The 23,532-nt window shown below is 43.6% G+C and overlaps 2 protein-coding genes across 2 annotated transcripts in view; both read left to right on the forward strand.

The window, feature by feature from the left end:
- Nucleotides 1-9,885, forward strand: part of T265_01606 (hypothetical protein) — a gene marked incomplete at both ends in the record, with an annotated part of 30,638 nt that extends 20,753 nt beyond the window's left edge. Inside the window, 2 exons of the mRNA XM_009165665.1 lie at nt 3,477-3,566; nt 8,976-9,885. Coding sequence (XP_009163929.1) covers nt 3,477-3,566; nt 8,976-9,392 — 507 coding nt within the window. The remainder of the gene's footprint in view (nt 1-3,476; nt 3,567-8,975) is intronic.
- A 6,051-nt stretch (nt 9,886-15,936) lies between these two features.
- On the forward strand, nt 15,937-22,336 carry T265_01608 (hypothetical protein; the record flags this gene model as incomplete). Its single annotated transcript, XM_009165667.1, has 2 exons — nt 15,937-16,405; nt 21,810-22,336. The coding sequence occupies 2 exons, from the start codon at nt 15,968-15,970 to the stop codon at nt 22,206-22,208; spliced, it is 837 nt and encodes a 278-aa protein (XP_009163931.1).
- Between the last annotated feature and the right edge of the window lie 1,196 nt (nt 22,337-23,532).

Here is a 23,532-nt window from a genome sequence, read left to right on the forward strand (position 1 = left end):
TTTCTGTTTTGCAATCCTGCTGGCACGTGCTCTGAAGAGCAATCAAACGCTTAAGACAAACCCGCTATCACGGAAAACCAGCAGACTGAGCGCGTGACTACTTTCTTCTCGCTAAGCTAACCAAACAACATGGTCGCAGAGAAATGTTTTCCTTGTCATGACTACGTCGGAGTTTTCATGGACCTTACAAGTAGCGTTATGTGGAGGATATTATTTTAAATGAGGCCGAAAGCAGTCTTCATGCAGCACGTTCAATTGACTACCTCCTTAACGCCATGTTTATTTGTAAACATTTATGTATCTGCGAAACTGTAGTCCTGGTTCATTTGTTCTCACTTTTATGTTGATTTTAGAATAAATTACGGTTTCCCTAATTAAGCAGTGGTTTGCCATTGATTGATAAGTCAACCCTCGTTAACCCGAAAGCTAGGCTATTTAAAATCGTTTTCAAAGTGTAAAAATGCAACTACTGAACGAAACTCCCTTACCATTGGCGGCAACTCAAGCACCAGGCCATTTACTTTCGAGGCACCTACTTTGTCGAATGCCACAAGGCTTCATGACCGCGGCAGACTGTATGTGTTTTTTTATATATTCTGTTAAATTCCTTGTCAGGTTTACTTAGTGTCTTGGCCACCAAAGTTTTCTGAATCGGGGTCGTACAGAACATATGTTTGTCTGGTTTGTTGTAACCAGGGTTTCGCACTCGGTTAGTCTTACTTGACTGCTATAACAGCACTGAGAAGTGAATAAACCGTTGTTGTGCTGTGCCGCGAGAAATAGGGATACTTATCCAATACATAGTTGCAATGGCTAATATAGGTGCACGTGTTTAAAGCAGGCCCTGAATGACACGCATATTGGACAGACGCGTGACTGGTATTGATTTGTGAAGGCCATCTTGATTGCCGGTCGGACGCAGGGCTTATCAGCAGCGTACAACCAGCACAAATTAGTCTGGACAACTTTCGCTTGTGTCAAGAGTACTGTGGTAAACCTGAAACACGAAGGTGGAGTGGGTGGTTCCCGGGCCTCCAAAGTCGCAGAACCACCACGGGACATTCCGTCAAGCGCTCTAAGCCAACAAAGGATCTGAAGCAGGCCATTGGAAGGAATGGTGAAAATTACAGCGCTCACTCAAAAAGCGCGCGCTCCAGACCAGCTTGAATCTCGCTCTTTTTAGAAGCACACTCCCCTGAAGGATGGGTCAAGATTTTAACCCTATGGTCACGAACCTTCATCCAATACGAACGGAAGAAAAATATGTAGCTTTATTAATTCGTCAAATTTTAAAATGAAATAATTGTAGTTAAGTTGAGAATTTATTTCAATCTTGTTTTCTTCTTGCAAGCCAATTCACACCAACAGCCGAGAAGTACTGTTCATTTGTATCACCCTTATCAGCGATTATCAGCAGTGAGCATCTTGTGAGATTCCAGAGAGTTTCGACGACAAACTGTTAACTGGAATAGCCAATGGGTTGCATGAACCTCTTATCTGGATAGCCACTCGAGGAGTTAGTCATTGTTGCCTTACAGCACCACAGCTTAGGAATTAGGGGCAGGCATAGGCACACAGGATTAACGTTGACTAACGGTCGTCGCCAAAGGCCAGCTGCCCCTGATAACCGGACATCACGTAAATTGGACGGATCTGTCAATTGCGGGCTACGGACCAAACGAAAGCATGCCCTAATTGGTCAGAACGTCAGCCAATCTGGATCGAGCATCTTTGACTCAACGCTTGTTCTTCCCTCACAGAGATCCTTGCACGACCTTGTGGAACATTTTGTGATGTCGATGATGGCGTGATGGCCTAAGTAACCACTTAGGCCAGTTCCTTGTTAAACAACTGTTATCAGTATCTCAAGGTTACCAAAAGGGATACTCAAGATTTTGTCACTTATGCGGGTATAGTCAACAGAGAATGCGATCGCTTTCAGCTCAGCCCGAGGATTAATCCAAGTGTCAGCCTCGGGGCTGTTCATCAATCGCCAAATGATGCAAATGTTCGGACCTGGTTACTGAATCGAATTGAACAGGATCCAGAGTTGACGCTTCAGAAACTTACCACAGAATGTCAGTGTCTTATCAATGGTTGGACATTCCAAGTTATCTCAGCCTGATGTGGTGTGCAAATTAACTTCCAAAAAGCAATCAAATTCTAAATGAACTCTAAAGTAACTACTCACACCCTGTTGGTTTTGTGAAGGAGGGCATTATTCACGCCATTGTTCCTACCGGAACCACAGGTGCAGTCGAAAGGGTCTCAAAGAAGAATGTTGCAGAGAAAACTTCAGGAGCCCGCGTAAACACCGACCCGACAAAAGGACACAGGCAGGGGACATGACCGCTACATTCAGGATGAAACCACTAAGTCGATGTTAATTTGTCACAGCATGTATCCAACATGATACAGGTTCGGACCTCACTTTGATTTCAAACAAACGTCCTCCTATGAAATACCTAAACTCTGATCATATTCGGTCGTGCTTCTGTGGCGTGCCCGAACTCTCATAGGCTCTTGCTGAATTGATTGAATGATTGACTGTCCTGGATGCTTTCTGGCTTCCTTATTAAGATTTTGGTCGGGTTTCAGGTGTCTCAGTAAGTCCCAGGCGTTCTGGAGTTACTTTCAGGAATCTGACCTTCTTGATGCTTTTGAGCTATTTCACCTTACTCAGCATCTGCCGCAGCACTTCTGATTCATGCATAGTGAATGCACATTGTATTCAAATCAAGTGGATGTGTTCAGTGGTCACTCATGTCCGCTCATCTTTCAGTCGATCCATAAGTCACGCCTACCGTGCTAACGTGATCTAGTTCCACAACCGTGTATAAACAACCAAATTTTATGGAAATGCGTAGGGTTTTGGACTGTTCAGAACCATTCTGCAGAGGAGGTCGTTTTCATGTGCACGATTCGAGTACCGTGAGCTACTTTCAGCCACATAGCTAACGCAATAAACACAAGACGATTTCTTTCGTCAACCACTGGTTCACTATAGCTGTGTAGAAAACAGTTGCCTGTTTGTGAATCCATATTCAATACTTTAGTCTTAAGATGGGTGAAAAGGTGGTCTATACCCATATCAGCCTCACTAAACTGTTGCTATATGAAAGAGTTTTCAAGTCAATTACAAACTAAGTTCTTAGCATAACTTCCTTGATCCAGTCATATCTGGTAGTCTGTACCGGAATTCAGTGAAGGTCCGATGAAATCACATAACACACCTTTTAATGAAAAATCTTTTCGACGCACAATTGCGGTGCTTCTCCTAGAAATCGGCCACCCAATTTACAGCGGATTAACCGAAGAGTCAAGAACATGCGTGTACATCCCCACGCTATGTCCGATGCCCAAACGATGTTTGTGAATTATTGCGCTATCCCCACTTCCGTTTTTATGGTCTGTAGATTGCCGCAATACTCTTTACATCTTCTGACCATTGCGTTGTCTTTTCTCTTCCACTACAGCGAGATGTCCTTCTTCGTCACTACGACGTTGGTGCTTGCAAGGGCAAGCTGGGCCATTCACGAGCGTCTATTCTGGGGCATCGAATTTATGTAAGCCAAGTGCTCTCAAAATTACGCTTAGAAAAATAAATTCCGGTTTTAAACGCTGCTAAACTAGGCAGCTTGGAGGATTATTTTCTTTTCAATATGATGACTTTAGCCTTGCTGAGAAAGCGTCGATCGACAATTTTTATTTTACTCAACACCAGGTGGGGCGAGATGGACCAGGTGGTTAGAGCGCGAATTTACTGACCTGAAGGTCCGTGGTTCTAACCCAACCTCTGCCTCTCGAATTCCACTGTCTAAGCTTGGGCAACCTGGTAATATCTCAGCTTTCGTACCTCCTTCGTGTGACATGGCAGCTAGGCACCGAAAGGGTGCTACAGCTGAATGACTCAACACCAGGTCAAGCATTCTAGGCAGACCAAGTTGCAGACAAATGGAGAGATTTATTTTGAGATGGCACCACTTACAAAATTACTGTAAACGAGCGATTCAGCTGAGTCTCTTGTTAACACATAGCTCCGTGTAGCGTGTAGCTCCATGGGCGGTTACAAAACCGTTTGAGCCCAGAGAATCAGCTGATTGATACAAATGGCTACAACAGAATAATGTCGATTTGAATAGACTGATGATCTATTCTTTCAATAGCAAGGAAAAGGTCTTGTTTTCTACTTCCGATAGACTTTCTTCTTTTGGGTGACGGCCGTGCCAGTTTTTGGCGCTTACCTCGGCAGGCGCTTCTTTGACATATAGACTTATGGATTAAAAACAACTGGTGTCCTTTTCAGCTCTGTATGGAACTCTGATATACGTCCTTAGTGCTTTTGTGCTGTCCCAAATAGCCTAGTTATAAACCCCATTCTGAATCAAGTAACAGCTGCAGACATACTATTCAAAAAGATGGGAGCGGAGCAGCGTTGGTTCGACCAACGCTGCGCTTGTAGATATCCACACACTTGCGGATGATCCCAATCATTTTTTCCAGACGCACAGCGGCTACCGTTACGTGGTACTCCGGTTTGGGTACTGAAGTAATTCAACTGGCTATGATAGCTAGAACTCTGTTCCTCCATGTTATCAAGGCCATAGGAAGCAGGAAACAATAACAGTTCATCCCTATGCCACAAGGAGTCGCAACACTAGGCGATCTGGAGGCAAAGCGGCGATGTACTCTGCAACATCACTATAAAAATTTTCCTCCAGACAACCGGGAGTTGCGCTGGTACATTCCCATGGAGAAGGGCTGGTTGTAATGGGCTGGGTCCCAGAAATTCACACTCCCAACACCGGACCATGGCCACTGGGCTAGTCGTTCGATACGGCCAGAAAACGACCAAGGCTTACCAAAAGACTGACGCTACTCCAAGTGCGTCTGTTGTGCACAACGGCGTCGGGATTCGGTGTTCGGTGCCTTGCTTGTTGATCGTCGGTTTAGAGTGACCCACAACCAAGTGTGTTATTGTTGAACCTTTGAATCTTGGCGGGGTCCCCAAGAACACTGTGGCACCCATCACGTTTGCTTTAAGATTGCCGAGTCAAAGGTTACGGATATGATCACGGAATAAAACTAGATTCTTCTATTGCTTTGTTGGGGATAATTACGGCACCCCAAACAAACCCCAAAACTTGGGCAACGGGAACTATCGTTTGTTCTCGCAGCGCTGGTCGAACAAACAATTTCGGTTTCTTTTCGTCTTTTCAAAGTGTTTCTCCTCACGCACCTCATATTTCATGTAAGTGTCTCCTTTCTATCCCTAGTCCGCAAAACATATATAAGCTTTGTTTATAACAAACTATGCGTTCCCAATAACAGTATCGTAAGCATGCATCTTTTGTCACAATGGTCAGCAGCTTTCGATTCAAAAGAACAAATCTTGTTAGCTGGTCGCAAGCTATCGCTCAGTCGGAAATTCCTCTCGGCAGTTTCGCCTCCCATAATTTTCGTATAATTACTCAGGCAGCCACAGCAGTGAAAACCCAGCGTATTCGTGCACAAAACGCCGGTATTTTTCAAAGGTCTCTTCAAAAGCTGCACCTCTAGGAATCAACAGTCACCTTCGTTTCGCATGGAACCTATAGGTAACAGCTGTACTGCACGATGGAAGTTAATCTTGGTAGCTTGTTTGCACACGGAAGCCTTTTCTATTCAGCACTCATGCAGTTCTCACGGGCGGTGACTGCGTATCCGTCAACGGTATCAGCATGATGCATTGAACCTCCATGCTTGCTCTGAGAATACCCAAACAACAAAACGGGCCACGTCCTCTCACTTGTCGATATTTTGCCAGGAAGCTTGTAAAAGCCTTCCCACGCAATCACGTGGGACTGTACAAGTGGGCTGCGACCACCGAGGCCTAACTACCGTTGTGTTGTTAGACCCTCAGCCGTATGACTTTCGAAAGCAGTGTTGTAACCTGACAAATGTCCTGCCATCGGTTTCGACCGTGATGGTCCAGTGCTGAATGCAGTTCCGGGTACACTGTTCACGGTTGCTAGCTTCGTTCATCCCCATGGTGCTAAGTGATGTTGATGTTAAATCTGAGCACAGTTGGTCGCAGTCGGGTGACTTTTTTCACGTACCAATGCAGAGGCTAGACAACGGGTTATATGAAAACAAACTCAGGCTGTATCGCGAAATTGATTCATGCGATGACTTGGAGGATACTTTCGTTCAGCTGCTGAATTCGACCAAGAGTGCTGAGAAAGAATCCAGCGACAGGTATCCAACATCACTTAAACGTACGCATCGGCATTCGTTCTTCTGGTGTGCTTATCCAAGCCACCGATAAGAATTCGCTGGTGCGTCACGCACGTGCAGTGGTTATCGTGTGATCGATTGTCTGAAGGCCGGGCACAGCACGTGAATCGACGTGCCAAGTCAAGTGAATTATTGTTACATTCTTTGCGTGGAATTCTAAAATAAATTCAGAATATACCATATACCACGTGTGTTGTGTCCAAATCTTGGGTACCCAGACTTTAATGGAGAAAGACCAATCTGTTGGCTTCCACTTGGTATTCGAATATAGGTGAATGGTTGTTTGATTGTACTAGACAAGAATGGATGTTTTGACTTGAGCGGGAATGATCAAGAAATCGGCTTCTTCGGATATCTGTTGCTCTTGTAGAGTTAACTTACTACATGCTGGCAACTGAAGTTTTTGGCGGGAAACACCGCGGAATATTACGTTGTATCTTTTTCTCCATAAAAGTGAATTTGTAGAGTGAAGAATTATTTGTCTGCTGTTCTTTTCCGTGCTCACGTTGGTAATAAACCAAAGGCACTAAACCAATGGGATCTAGATGATTCGAAAATCCTAACTGGTGCGACTTCAAAAGATAGAGGTAGAGGCAGAGACGTCAACCAATCCGTAACACAGAAAAATGTGAGAACTTTACAAGATTAGTACTCTACTCCACAACTTTACTGTTTTTAATGATAAATAAATGTCCCCATAATTTATTTTTCAGAAAGACAAGACAGTGTTTCCGATGAAAATACCGTCAGGACTATTCATACTTGCTTTGTCCACCCGTCACTCCTCACTCATTTCGTGTGGTTTTTACGAATAGTCGCGGTTTTAATCGACTGAACGCCTCGCGTGTAACGAAATGTCGCAGACCCTTCTGAATTGTTAGTATATTTCACACAAACTCTGTCTAAGATCATTGGGAGATGTTCCAAATTCCTTTCGTTATTAGCCTCTACTCTGTTGAGCTTCTATGGTCGTTCAGATAAATTCGACGTTCCCATGATAACGTGACTGTAAGTTAAGACCACCAAATTGATCGTCTCGTATCCAGCTTATTCACGCGCAAGGTTTGGACTACGGAAGCAAACTATACCGGTCATTGCATAGTTCACGTATGTCGAAGCTAAGCGATAGGTGCTCCTGCTTTTCTTTGATGGGTTGGCCTCGATCTACATCTCCATTCTGAATTGAACGAATGTTCAATCTAAGTCATATATGGTACTTTTATCGGGTTCTTTCCGAAATTTCATTGAGTCCACGAAGACGTTGGGATGCGCTTCCCTCGGTATCTCTATCTTGGACTGACTTAACCTTGAGAACTTCAAGATATTAAAACGAAATTCGTCCAAAACACTACCGGATGCCATTCATTTTGTGCTGTTTATGGCCATTTGGTGTCGAATAGGAGGTTGAATGGCTACTGCCCAAAGAAGTGGGTTTCTAAACCACTGAACTGATGTGGCCACCGTAACAAACTCCAGCAACACACTTGAGAGATGAATCCAACATAAAACGAGGTGATGATTGTCCAAAGAGAAACAGACAGGGTGATTTCGAGCAACTCTAATAACCTACCTCCTTGTGGTTGTCAGGTTCACTTCCAATAGTTTAGAAATTCCCATTTCAGTAATGAGTCACATTCCTCTGTCTTTGACCTGAAAGCAAGAACAGTATTAAGGTTAAGCAAACTACCAGTATATGTTCACACCACGGTTCGCTTTCGGCCATTAGCTTGGGCCATACCGTTATTATTTGCTGTAAAGTTGCATGAGTTAACGGTGTACTGCATAGAGCCAATGACATTTCACCGAAAAGTTAAAAGTACCCTAAGCAATGCAGCACCGTTGGGAGGTCACACTAGCAAGTTTTTTTTTAGTATCGAGGGTATGTGTTTAGTATTATATCTAGTGGCTAACTTACTGATAGACTGGCCAACCAGAATGCAAAAGATGTCTGCTTCAAAGTACACTGGCCGGTCCGACAGAGATACGCAAAGATAACAATGGGGCAACCACAGAAGCCAAGCGTTAACCGCCATCGATGATCGACATTTTGATGTTCCGACGAAATGCATTCAGTGAAAGACGGTACAACCGGATTCGACATGACATATCCTTGGCTATCATTTGGTCATACATAGCCCAGGAATATTTGTATATATCCTCACGTATTTCTACACAAGCCTAATTGGCAATATACTATATTTTTGGACCGTTGACTCCTGATTTGTTCTGAATCGTGGAACGTTCCGCAGGCCACAAAGCAATACAACATAGAATCACTCACGCTGTATGCCGTACAGTAACATTCGACTGGTGTAATTGCTTGAAGAAGTCCGCCATTACTCAGGAAGACTAAAATACTTTTCTATAGTTGAGTGTATTAATACAGATAGATTTAAACACCAGCTCCATTCCGAACTTCTCGTCACCGTTTGTTATGGCGTTTAAGTCGACTTTGACATTTTCTCCTTGTCGGAGGCCTGTTGCAGAACTCTCACGGGGACTGTAGACTTGAAATGCTCTATGAATCTGTCATCACTCACCATTGCTCATCCGTTAATTTCAGCACTTTTACCTGCTGATAGTATATGCTACTTGGTTAACTGTAATACTGTTGATTTGTCTTAAATCTATGTGAGTTCTAAATACGTCCTTGCTCCATCACTTTTTATGTTCCAACTTTCCCCTACATTTCCTGACAGGTCATTAGTGTTTTCGCTGGTTTCACTCTGCTGTTCATCATCACCGCTCCATTCGTCATCATGTCACTTCCGTGTATTTTGTGTTCCAAATGCGAGTTAGCCTATCGTCAGCGCCGACTCCGTAAGCGTCACACCGCTGGAGTGGTTCTCTCAACGGATAAAGGTTCACAGGAATCTCAAGACCATGTGACTGAATCGTCAAGCTCTTCATCTTTTTCGCTTTCCAGAGAACATAACCTTGCAGAGTCAGACAACCATAAACCCGGTTGTACAATCGTTGTTCCGCAAACTGCGGATATCCACTGGTGTGTGGATGCTACCCCTGACGTCTCAAGTGACTCTGAGCCTGTCCCGTCAGAACGAAGCATTGCCCGAATCCCCGCATCCAATACGGGCCACTCTGTCATTTTCAGTTAAGCATTTATTATCCTGTCCTCATCAGGTTTCCTTGTATTTTCTTAGTAGCGCCACAGTTCTTTCGCCAACTGACACACTGCTCCAACGTACAGTGTGCAACGCGACCCTGCTTATCTCCACCCCTGTGTTCTTGCATTTATTTTGAGCTACTCCCAAACGCATGAGTAGGCGTTTTGTAGGACAATATGTTTTCCCACAGAGCCCGGAAACAGTCCCGTGAAGGGATATGTTTACCTCAGTCGCATGCGGCTTGTACTGAAGCGAATGGGTGATGTTTTCAGGTCAAAAATCTCCTCAGTTCTTCCTGATTTCATTCACAGTTTTTTATTTCAAAAATGACCTTATCACTGTGTTTAAATTATTTCAACAATCATATTGCCTCTTTAACTGGAGCGTCCCCACTCGTATAAAGGTCTCAACTCTTATTCATGGCTTTCATGCTATGTCGGTCTTTCCACTTGTTCTTTTAATCTCGTTCGTTTTTCTATTGCCCAACACATTTTCCCTATCTTTCTACAAATACAATTATCTATTCAAGGTGTAGCGAACTCAAAGCGATGGAATTTAGCATATCTATAAGGTCCTTCAGGTAACCTTCCTCATCACGCAACGTTTTGCTTTTGACACGAAAGTTTTTTAGGTCAAATAAATAGGTGAGGAAGTTGGCGGATGGAGGACCAGTTGGCAAGTCTCCTTTCGGCTGGCGCACTAGTTAGGCTGAAAGGTCTCGTCGGTTGGCGCGGGTGCCGAAGTGTTATGGTAGGCAGGTTGGAGGATTTGAAACAATTTCGATCGAGTTCGGGTCCTTAATTTTCGTTTCGGGGCACTCTACCTGATGACTCCTCTTAGAAGTCACTCGTAAACTGCGTTGGTTTGTGTGACCTCGTAAGTGACACGACAGTTTGTTTAGGGTGTGACCTACCTAAACCGACTTTTAGTCGACCGAAGACAAGTAGTTCGCCGGGAGTTTGAAGATGGGGAAGAGTGGGAGGAAATTCCGTTGGTGTGAGACGTAGACAGTCGATTATTTGATGGGCGTTCGGAAGAGTGGAGCTGAGCTCCCAGGAAGCTACAGGGTTCGGAACGGTGGATAGTTAATCAGACTAAAGAAATCACATATCATATGTGAGGTAATGCACCGAGTGGATGTAAAGGGATTGCGAATGATCTAGGTTTTGGGAGCTATAGGGTTAGGGTTTGATGTCAGACTGATCGTTTGTACGGGTGAAACAAACTTTGAAATGATTTGCAGTTGAATATGGTTGAGGTTATTTAGAGGCACACAAGCATATGCCTCAACAGCAAGCAGTACGGGAAAGGGCCTGCAACGTATTGATAAGCCAATTACTATGGCTGTAAGCCTGGTGAACAGATGCACCAGTACCAATAGTGCACTAGCGAGATGGGTAGCCCAAGCTTGGAACCCTGTCTGCCGTGAAGGTATCCACCTGGACTGCAGAAACAGAAGATTTACCCTAACTTGAATGCCTATCATCAAAGCAAGCAAGCCCATGCCCACACAGTAGCTCAATGGACCAATAAGAAACAGTGAAGCGTGAACCAGGCTATCGTACCGACAATTCATCTATTTACCACATCTACTAGCGTTCGTCGACGGTGCCTGCATGAGCCTCTTTCGTTTGTTCTCAGACTGATGTGTTCTATCTCCAGAATTGCGCCGAAAGCAAACCCACAGCTACCTTACCAATCCCGGTTAGCGTAGTGGATTTAAACAAAGATCTCTTAGCGCATATCGTCGATGGATTATCGGGACATACAAGCTCATGACTGATGTATTTTTTGTAAGGCTAAACTCCACACACTATACGTCATTAGGTAGACACACCGGTGAATGCCTCAGTTACAGGGTCAGCGAATATCGGAGGTATTTACCCTGGTAAAAGTGGGAACCTGTGTGCTTGCTGTGAAGAAAGCAATTGAGTACAACAAAATGGTTGTCAGCCGAGTTCAGAAATTGTGGAGACCCGTCACGAAAAAACAACGCTGACCAGTGGATGAAACGTCACGTTTACTGATATAAATTCTCAGCAGCCGTTCCTGAATAGCGACGAATATCTCATTTTATCTGGCTGCCTGAAATTGGCCACATGAAAAGCTAGTGCTATGGCAGTTTAGCGAATTCTTTGTAAACATACGGTTGAATTTTTGATATCTCAGGTCTTGGGAGTACAGCGCATAGAAATGGGTTGTAATATCCGAGAAGGGTAGTCATGAAAATATCAACTGTGGTGACAACACGCCGGAAGACGGCTAGTAAATATGAGCTTTCAGAATTAAAACAGCTCTCTCCTCAAAGTTTAGCGGCTGTCTTCACAAACTATCAGTGATTCTGTATCTTCCTAGGAGGTGAATTTCAAATGCACGTAGCCTGAATAGAAGGACGCAAGTGAAGATGGACAAGAACCTCCAACTCTTGCTTACCTCCAGCTTGTAATGATTTACACCAATGTTCTTAGGTGCCTGGATGATAGGAAACTCTACCCACTGTGGAAGTTGCCCAAGTATCTAACTAGCGGCACAGAAGCGTACCGGGTTTCATCCCATCGTGTTCGTGATTTCCGGATTACGGTGTTGGCCGCCTTCGAAACTTAACTCCCAAAGCGGTATTCCGCTACTCTTTCCTACAAAGCATTGTGTCCGTCGGCTAAGCGTACTTTTTCTCGTGCGATTGTTTTGTGTGTGCGTGTTTTCACCGTGGTTCGCGTTGGTTAGCTTTCCCACACCAGCCGTCGGAAGCATCCCTATTAGTCGTCGTGTTGTGTTGTTGGAACCCCTGCAACCTGTTCATACACCCGCCCCAACCGGGTCAGTCTTATTTCTGTCTACTGTTGACATTGGGCAGCCCGAAACAGTCAGCAAAACTATAGGACACACAGCAGCAGCTCAATCGGGTACTGATCCAGAGACCATACTTGCGTCATCTATTTACTTAAATAGCCATCAGCTTTTAAGGAAAAATGAATCGGCTACTCGAATTCGTATCTAAGTTAAGGGTTCTTCCAACGCGGTGCCTCCGATAACCATAACTCAGCCGAACTTTAAAATCTGGCAAAAACTGCCCAAACGTGAGGCAAGATGCGGCCCGCTGTGACGACGCAGTCCACGAAGCTCTTAGCCATGAGTGCGACTTATCAGGAGTTTGTTGAGGCTGTGGTTAGCAACTTTCATCCCTGCGTTCAGCACTACGTGGTCACAGGACGCATTTACTCGCACAGACTATTAAGTGAAGCGGATTGCTATTCCAGCCGGTGCAACAAATTTGTCAGTAAGTCTGGCTACTGAAAGACTGGATCAACCCTCGCATTAGGTCGCCGGCCGTGTGTCAATGTTATGCGATGGTCCAACAGCCCTCCATACTCATCACGAAATTTGCTATTGTTGCAGGCGTCTCCTAGAATGCGCCTTTCTGTTGACCGCTACACAATACCAACCGCACCATGTCTGATCGATTTAGGAGAGCGTTTGCACATCACTACATCTAAATTAGCCGTTGCAACTCCATGAGTAATTCGAAAATTTGCACCCCTGTCGTTCAGCAGAAAACCTTAAAGTATGTTGTGCCATAAATGTCCACGCTCTGATACATTCGGTGGGCCAACCGATGCGAAGTATCGTAAAATATTTTTTCACTCAACAGTATGCACAGACTTGGTGAGCTCATCCTACCTTATTCGAAGTACCCTCGTTTGTAGTAATGTCAGTTAAATCAGCACTCGTTATTGGGTCAATGATAGTCGGCCACTGAATCCCAGCTGCTTTCACTTCTGAGGGTCTCTGTGCTACGCAGTTTGGAAACTAGGAAATCCTCCGTACCAAGAATATGTTTCCTCTTCAGGATTGCTCTTGGAGGACAGATGTACCATAAAGTGTCAATGAGAAATCCTCATACAATTCTCTACCGCTGGTCCGACGGATTGCTAGCCGGTCAGTCAGCGACTGCACCCCAGTCCCTCGTCAAACAGGTGTTAATGCGGGCTTATATACTGCCCCCAAACCATTTGCCAAGATAGTTCTCAATGTAGCTCACAAATGAGCCTGCTGACTTGCTGTGTTCACCTTACAAGTCTGAAGAGCCCAGGAGTATCACTGACCAAGAGTACATCTTGGCCTTGCGACAGGGTTAAACGGGGCTAAAAGTACTGCAGTCTACAACAAGCGCGGTGCTTGCATACGATGATGGGCCCATGGTGGCTTAAAAACCAGGATGAGAGTAACCAGCTAATTCAGTGAAGTCCAACGGACGAAGTTATCCCTCGTTATTTTGCCTACTTTGAGTTCGGCACGAACGGACCATTTTAACACTTCCCACAATGTGCTCTATTGTGGGTGTCTGAACGAAATCGTCTTGTGGAGTTCACCGTGCGCCACTTTCACTATCAGCTATTTCTAGTGAAATTCAGGTAAGCCAAGGAATCAAAAGAGTCACTAAATTTGAACTATTAACGGTCGAGACAGAAGTTACCAGCTAAAGTCAGCCTTTTCTATTGTTAAACGCAACTTTCCATCACCGCTCTAACAAGTATAAATGTTTCCTCATGATATTTCCCAATTTTCTGTTTGATTCATGCATATCATGTACTTCTGTTGTAATTCGCTCAACCTGCTACGATTTACACATATTCATAATCTTGAACTCATTTTCTGCTGTGTAGCCAAATCTATAAGGTGAAGAACAAGGTTTATCGTCCACCCGTTTGATGTATGGTCCAAGATGCCAGCGGCAAGGTGTAGGGTTCGTACAAGTGTCAGTAAAATATTCTTACCGGTGTGGTGATGATAAATGTTCACTTGGTTGACCTCGTTTTGTAGTATTGTATAGAATAATGTGGATCAGAAAATTTGGCAAAAACATCAAAGTCATCGGAAATTGCGTTCAGGAAACCAGTAAGATGTTTCGAAATACTACAGCTGCGACTTGCCATTTTCTCATATATCCTAAGGAGTCAGAATGTTTTTCTCCTGGTTTATTGCCTTTTGAGAAGATCCTCACTAAAAATTCCGGAGCATCAAAAGTACTTCTCTTAGGTTTACTGCGTGCTTAGTTTTTTCTCCACCGATCTTGAGGGGAAAATAAATCACCTCATAGAAACGCTTTTCATTTAAGAAGAGGAAGAGCTTAATGGAACGGTGGGGAGTATGAACACTGATTGGTTATCTAGGCAATATACCGGTTTGAAATTAGTTGAACTGTCATGACGTAACTTGTAATGAGGTGGCCATGATTAACCTGGTGGCTCGTGTGAGGTGAAAATTCAAATCATGTATCGATAGAGTAGTACATCTTAATTTTTTCGTGGTCCAATAAACACTAAGTCTTATCCCCTGAATCTTCTGTTAACTCCTATTGCAGCAAAGTCCCCATGGTTATGCGTTGACGTCACGCACAACCATTTTGTTCAGGTTGCCACAACCATTATTGAAAGTTTTCGTTTTGGGATCCTGTCACAACATTTTCCTACTAGAACGGACTACTAAGTTAGCTGAAGATTCTCCGACAGCCCACGATCGGCTTTGCCTTCTTAGAGCTCAGAGTCCAAGTTTCCATCTACCCTATGTTATTGAATATATTAAACTAAATTTTTATATAAGTCTCCTCCAGTTAACACCGAAGTAATTTGCAATTGAGTGTATTTCACCAGCTATATAAAATAGTGTTCAAATAGTAAACAATAAGGATGACGAGAATCAAGGGAAAGCGCGCACCTGACAAGCCCCAAACGAGGCGAAACTGGCCGCGGTCTGTCGAAGAGCTCTTAGCCACCTTAGTAGTAGTGCTTTTACTCAAGTGACCATGATACGAATTTCGTGCGCAGTACACCCAGTTGATAAACAACATGAACGAGAGCTCAGTTGCGACTTCCATTAAAACCAAGTTAATTTGCAACGGAGTGTAAAGTTCTACTTATTTACAAACTGATGTCTAAGTGTAAAGTAAAATTGGTGGGATCTAAGGATCTAGGTGTTCATGGTAGGCAAAACCGGCAGCTGAACGCCGAAAGTTTCATCGGCCTTAGTGTGGGCTATATCCACTAGAGCCATACCTCTGTTTTCAGGTCCTTACTTACAAGGCTTGACTTAATGGTTGGTTGTGAGCTAAACTCAACTAATGTCCAAAACATTTCTATGCGTGAACGCACGTTGAGTGTCTTAATAGTGATAGTTAAGCTCGAAAACATACGGTTTAGGATACGGTTAGGTGCTCTCTGCGGCGTGTGGATTTTCAATTGACTGATTCATTTCTGGGCGACATCGAGGTTAACCCTAAGGTCGACAACACATATCTTCACCGTGATGTTTTGTAAAAACGTTTATGGTAGAGTTTATCTAGCTAGAGCTGTTTTCCACTTCTCCCATTACCCAGACTTTTGCTGAAAGCTTTTTGAAATGAAGAACATTTGTTGAAATGTTCATTTATTGTAAGAGATTCTGGAGGTCTCAGCACCCTTGATTGACCATCATCACGTGATTTACAACCAGTCGATTACCCACTCTATCTTCTCATTTGAATCATTCATCATCTTGACTGGACTGTTGGCAGCTAAAACTTACCTAGAATGACACCGGAACAAAAGCTGATTATTCCAGAGACCAGTCTGATAAAATACAAAGCTCCCGTACGTGTGACAGACAGGCTTGCTGGTCCACATAATCCACAAGCTAATCAAAAAGAAGGTAGTAAAACGACAGTCAACCGTGTGAGAGCTCAGTCATCGGGGGCCGAGAAAAAGGTTCCTACTTCCTTAGGTCCGACTGCTGGCTTTTTGGATCCTCAAGGCATTCGAACGGTGGAATCTACAGAGGGAATACTACGTAACATCATGCCGCCAAGACGCTACCAAATTGGTGAAAGCCTGTACATTCAAGAAGTTTCTTCATGTCCCGCTTCCCGTATGGATGTTATTCAGCTGACCCAAATGTTGGATCAACAGCTAGATACCCGCGGAGCGAAAATGACCGGAATTTGTCCAGTTCGACGTGAACTGTTTTCACAAGTACGTTCTTAGGGTGAATGCTGACGGCCTGATGCAGGGAGTCTCAGGTGACATTCGTAGTGAGAAGATAAAGATGCAGATGAAGAAATAATAACTACAGGAATAACCAAGCTATTGTGGAAGTTACTCAATAACTAGAACAAGCCAATCATATAGTTTGCCTCGTGTACCCTAAGCTGCTGTCGGCGTGAGGCACTTGACTCTAACCAAGTCGACACGTAATAGCTTGCAATTGGCTTGTGCTTACTATAATCTACAGATAATCAGTTATCCAGCTGGACCATTTTATCAATTATAAGTGGTATCACCAAGTTGAGAAGTGTCGAAGAATTTCAGGTTATTTTGCTTACAGCTTCAACAATCAGTCCAATGACTTTTAAGTAATTTGTTTCCACATTGTTTCAGACTTCTATCAGGTTTCCACATCAGTTATTGGACTAGCTGAATTCCGTTTCCATATCTATCTACAAAGCTGTCTGTCTTCATATTCAACATACCAGAGTTTGGAGTGTGTCCTAAGACCACTAAAACAAAAGACCTTACAGAAAAGGTCAGTCCACCAGCTGTCACACGATGAAGTTGAGTTGTTTGTGATTGTCTTCGTATAAAGAAAATCTCACCTTGGAAATTTAGTTAGAAGTAAATGCTTCCATATGAGTTTAACCCACAACTAGTAACCTTCAAGACCAAGGAGCAGAAACGAAACTGGGCACAAGTCAAGTTCATTTGCAGTTTTACACCTATGGCTGTATATGTACAATCATTCTACAGACGTCTCTATTCCGGTAAAACAGTACAGGCACAATTTTACTGCACTAATCACCAATCTTATGTCGCCCTAGATACTTCAATTTCACTGACTGTTTTTCCTAGTCTTCCGTAGACGAATCGCACCAACTGCATGAATGTTATATCATCAAGTTATTTAACTTAAGCTAGTTACCATCAGATGTGGACTAGCGATCACGGGTTACACTGAGGCTTCTCCTGGTTCGTTGTCGAGAGGCAGTTTATGTGGGCTTACCCTGAGCCCTGGATCCTACATTCAAATTCTGGAATAAGACATGATAAGAAGCCGGCTCGCTTTCCTGCTATGAAAAACACAAATATCCAGCCCGTATCTCCCGCGTCTTTGCAACTTTTGTATAAGGCTAGGCCGCTATAAATGCTGAGTATGCAATCACGTTTTCACTAGTGCATAACAGAATAATGGACAAAGGATGAGGTAGGGACAATTTATCGAGACTCAGCCGCTTCATTTGTTGAGCGAGAAGTAAACAGTTTCAACAGTCAACACTTTCACTAAACGTGTAGGTTCCAGTCCTCGTTAACATTCAGCACCACCAGGTTTGAACCCGAATTACGGCAGCAGAGCGTTAGTACTGAACACTGGTGTTGTAATGTCGACGGTGATGATTAACCACACAATGACACGAACTCTTGCTCATCCAGTGCGGTTATGTGGAATGGTTCCGTGACACGTACTAATTCAACGGATTCGACAAAAGAAGTTACAAAGAGATTGAGAAAGTAGCAGAGAGTTGGTAGATGTTGAGCTGAAGGGTTCAGTGCAACTATCATGGACGTGATGAAAATCCTGGTGACGGATTCAAACACTCAGTTACCGAGTAGTTGCTCACCCAATTTAGCTGTCGAAAACGTTCGCTTAAAGTCACCCGTATCCACCTGAACATTCTCTGTGATTCTGAAAAACATTTTGCCTACTCTGTGCCACCAGCGAGTCACTTGGGTGACTTCCACAGTGGGTAGAGTTTCCTATCATCCAGGCACCTAAGAACATTGGTGTAAATCATTACAAGCTGGAGGTAAGCAAGAGTTGGAGGTTCTTGTCCATCTTCACTTGCGTCCTTCTATTCAGGCTACGTGCATTTGAAATTCACCTCCTAGGAAGATACAGAATCACTGATAGTTTGTGAAGACAGCCGCTAAACTTTGAGGAGAGAGCTGTTTTAATTCTGAAAGCTCATATTTACTAGCCGTCTTCCGGCGTGTTGTCACCACAGTTGATATTTTCATGACTACCCTTCTCGGATATTACAACCCATTTCTATGCGCTGTACTCCCAAGACCTGAGATATCAAAAATTCAACCGTATGTTTACAAAGAATTCGCTAAACTGCCATAGCACTAGCTTTTCATGTGGCCAATTTCAGGCAGCCAGATAAAATGAGATATTCGTCGCTATTCAGGAACGGCTGCTGAGAATTTATATCAGTAAACGTGACGTTTCATCCACTGGTCAGCGTTGTTTTTTCGTGACGGGTCTCCACAATTTCTGAACTCGGCTGACAACCATTTTGTTGTACTCAATTGCTTTCTTCACAGCAAGCACACAGGTTCCCACTTTTACCAGGGTAAATACCTCCGATATTCGCTGACCCTGTAACTGAGGCATTCACCGGTGTGTCTACCTAATGACGGTTCTACCCTTCACTCAAGTTTGTATAGTGTGTGGAGTTTAGCCTTACAAAAAATACATCAGTCATGAGCTTGTATGTCCCGATAATCCATCGACGATATGCGCTAAGAGATCTTTGTTTAAATCCACTACGCTAACCGGGATTGGTAAGGTAGCTGTGGGTTTGCTTTCGGCGCAATTCTGGAGATAGAACACATCAGTCTGAGAACAAACGAAAGAGGCTCATGCAGGCACCGTCGACGAACGCTAGTAGATGTGGTAAATAGATGAATTGTCGGTACGATAGCCTGGTTCACGCTTCACTGTTTCTTATTGGTCCATTGAGCTACTGTGTGGGCATGGGCTTGCTTGCTTTGATGATAGGCATTCAAGTTAGGGTAAATCTTCTGTTTCTGCAGTCCAGGTGGATACCTTCACGGCAGACAGGGTTCCAAGCTTGGGCTACCCATCTCGCTAGTGCACTATTGGTACTGGTGCATCTGTTCACCAGGCTTACAGCCATAGTAATTGGCTTATCAATACGTTGCAGGCCCTTTCCCGTACTGCTTGCTGTTGAGGCATATGCTTGTGTGCCTCTAAATAACCTCAACCATATTCAACTGCAAATCATTTCAAAGTTTGTTTCACCCGTACAAACGATCAGTCTGACATCAAACCCTAACCCTATAGCTCCCAAAACCTAGATCATTCGCAATCCCTTTACATCCACTCGGTGCATTACCTCACATATGATATGTGATTTCTTTAGTCTGATTAACTATCCACCGTTCCGAACCCTGTAGCTTCCTGGGAGCTCAGCTCCACTCTTCCGAACGCTCATCAAGTAATTCTATCTCTGTCGTCTCAAGCCAACTGGTGCAGAAATCCTCCCCACTCCTTCTATCTTGAGACGCTCGACGTCCTATCCATCGTAGTTCAGCGGAATGTCAATCACAAGGACTTTTTTGAGCCGTCTCACAATATTCGTTCTGTGAGCAATTAATTCAGGTTCTTCCGTTCTAGCTTTACTATTGCTTTGTCCTACAAGCTCGGAGTATGAAACATGTCTCAATTGATATCGTGATAATAACTGAAAATCATTAGGGTATCCTGTCTTTTCTCCTGCCAGTCATTCGGGGGTCCCAGGTAAGTGTGGGTGAATTAGCTGGTCCTTTACCGTGTGGGACTTATCTGTTAACCTGAACTTTTCAACAAAATCACGACAATTGTGAGTGAACACAGTTAGCGGCCAGGTGTGTAATGGCGAGTCACACTGTCCGCGAACTCATTCACTTCCAATGCTTTATCGGTTCCTACTTCCGTTATTCAACTGTGATGCTGTTTCGATTCATAGATTCCACGGCATCCATTCAACAACTCGATTTTCAATCGTCATTCTCACGTCCTTATGTAGTGAGCACTTTCCACCTTGCGTGTCCTGGCTTGAAACGGTTTGTTGCGGGATGAACAGCGGGCAAACCTAACCCAAACGAGTATGCCTCGTGTTGTTTTCTCAGGCATGTTTTGGTATTGGTGTGGTAGCGATCTTGTGTCCTATTTAATTGAGGTCAAGATCTCTTTCTTTTTACATGTTGAGTGCAACATATTGGGATCTAGTTATCCGTTATTCTTCACTGATGTTAGTTTTAACGATTGAGGATTGTTTATTGTTTGTATTATTGTTTGCTGTGATGCCTCTGATGATCCTTTGTGTTCCACAACATCCGAACCGTTTGAGACAACTCGGAAAATTGAATTCCGTAGTCATCCGCCGAATCGAGTTCAGGTCACTTTCTGTATTGCCATGGCTATTAGATACATTGCGCTGAAAACCCATTATATGCCTGAAACTAGGCTTCCACTACCGTAATCTTCGTGTATCCGACTGTCCTTACTCTTAGTTTAAGACTTTTTCTCCGGTTTGCAGATCCACAGGATCTACTGAACTTTTGAACAGTGGCTGTTCAAGTACAGCCAGCGGAGCCGAATGTAACAAACACATTTGTGATTTCAGTACCCGGTCCGTCGACGCGTGTTGTGAGGGTGGCAGAAATCCAGTGCATGGACACCGGATCTGAATTATTCTGAATTATTCGTTTTGCGAATTTCGTGTGTGGTTCAGTAGGCGTGCCGAAGTCACCGAGGACGGAGATGCTAGATTTCCGTCCTCTGCCTCTTCACACTGTAGAGTCCCTTGGATATTGCAGCTCTGAAAAGTTGGTCAGCCTATGGTATAGCGATAGCAATTTAGAGAAAGTATTCGAACTCAATGGAATTTTAGGGAACAATATTTCCGCCCGTACAGTGTCTTAAAAGCCTCGGCTTAACTATGCCTAGTCACGAGCAAGCTATAAAAGAAAATCACCTCCATATCAATCACATAAAAACTCTTTTATTCTAAATACACGGCGCACTATGGCGACCATGGAAAAGACTAATACAGAAGTTTGCATATATACCCTCTGACATTCTTTGAAATTACCAAGCCGCTGACCTTCTGAGTATCACCATCGAGCCTTTTTATGCAATTTCTCTGGAGGAACTGTCAACCAATGACTGATTCGAACCAAAATGGTCATTTAACTTTATTTACCGGAAATGCATTCATCGGAACCTCATCAGAAAGTCATCCGTTATTTTCAAAAATTCAGGTATTTTGTTAGATCCTTTATTGGAGTTTAAACATGACAGTATATGAGTATTTTTTGCGCAGTAAGACGAGGATGACTTAGCTCAATTTTATTTACTTAGTTATTTTGTATTCCGTTATCCATATGATGCGCGTTCTAGAATAGCGTCTTTAATGTTTGTAAATACCTCCATTATTTGCCAGGTTAGCGTCGTTTAAAAGTTCCTAACAATACATTACTCATAAGCAGTTTCCTCATGCCTCTTGTGGGTAATAGTCATCCAGCCCAGATAATAAAGCAAACCTCATTTGGTTGACATTTCTGACTGTATCATGTTACTTCCATTTCTAATCAGGTGTTTGATGAACTAATAAGACAACTCACCATTCACTGTGCAGAAAGAGGTCTCTTGCTTCTGCGCGTACGAAACGAGGTTGCGACCACGCTAGCTGCCCTTCAGTCGATCTACGCATCGGGAGTAGTGTTTGGACTGCAGAAGTCTCTTGCTCGGGAAGCTGATCGTAACCGGCAAACAGCGCGGATCCAACAATTGGAGCAAGAGATTTCCCTTCTCCGTAAAAAGATGCAAGTAGAAGCCTTGAACTGTCGGGCTTTGGAGGAGAAAGAAGCCAACCGTTTGGCTGCAGCAACCCGACGGGCTGAGGATGATGTGAACTTTTTGCGGAAGGGTCATGACCAACTAAAAGCACAACTAGAAGATATTCTAAACCAATTTAAACTCGTGTCTACCTAAAGATGACGTACCTCTATGGTACATGAGACAACAGGATGAAAAAAATGAATAATTGAGAATCACAACATAATGTCAAGACACTGATTTGCTTTCTGCTTCTGAACTGTGTGATTAGAACACGCCGAGCATGATCGTGTGTTTTTAACATTTGTGGTTCGAACGGTTCTGTATGTCCAGAGTGTCGTCAGGTTAGGCCAGCCCATCGCTCCCAACAAGCCCATGAGTGTTGTTTCACCGATCTTATCGCCTCTGGTTCATATCTTCTTCAGCGGTTTGCACCTTTCACCACATTTTGGACCGCGTAAACCGCCCGTGATTTATCCATTGTGCGCACGCGTCCAGTGCATTAACTAGTGCTGACCGGTAGGTATATTTCGAATGCCAGACATCCACTGGTCTATCAAAACGGTAGGTTGTATCAGCTGGTGTAACACAAATAAAGCGCGGAAGCCAGAGAATCAAAAATAGTTTATTGAGTCGGATTTCATAAAATATCTATCCTGTGGGAGAGTTGTGGGAAAGCCATCTGCAACTTAACCTACCATTAACAGAAGACTGGATCTCTGGTTTACAGCAACCTTCGACTGAGTGTTGTGCAGGGTGGTTACCTCATCATCCTTTATTTGGAATAATAGTCTAAACATTATTCTTGACGCAAGATTACGGACAGCGCCTTTGATAGCTTTCCACTGACCTTATAATTATTCTTGTGTTAATTTCTGTTCAAGTAGAACATAAGGTTGACGGGCACTCTGGGACTTCGCCAACCAGATGATCCCAAAAAGGGCAAAACCGGTCGTGGGCTGTAGACGAATTTTCAGCAACCTTACAAGTAGTGTATTACGTCATCATAGTGTTACCTTTAAGCACAAAGATCCTTCTCGTCCTACAACCTTATGGTTATACTCAAGTCACAAGTGTTGGTTTATTCGTTCTTCTATATTGCAACCAACTCTGTAGCATGGGTGGTCTTGAAATCTTTAGGTTTTAATAGTGAGATAAGTGAGCTAAATGGTATATGATTGACGGTTGTGTCCGGGAATACTTTCCGTTACGGCGGGATGATCCTCGGCTGTTCCCTTAACTTATAAACTAACTACGGTATTTTCTGGCGCAAAGTGCTTTGAGTTTCATTGAAAATTTTTCCAGAAGGCTGATACCTCCCGTTCTCATCAATTCACCGCTTGGATGTAGCGGATCGTTTCCGTACCTAACCAAAACACCTGACATCAGTTATAAATAGGGTAAATTACAATCTGATAACAACCATACTCCTTAAAAATAGGTTTATGGAGCAATAATTTTCCAGTTTCCGGGATCCGAC

Source organism: Opisthorchis viverrini (genome assembly GCF_000715545.1).
Source record: "Opisthorchis viverrini unplaced genomic scaffold opera_v5_17, whole genome shotgun sequence".
NCBI classification, from domain to species: Eukaryota; Metazoa; Platyhelminthes; class Trematoda; order Opisthorchiida; family Opisthorchiidae; genus Opisthorchis; species Opisthorchis viverrini.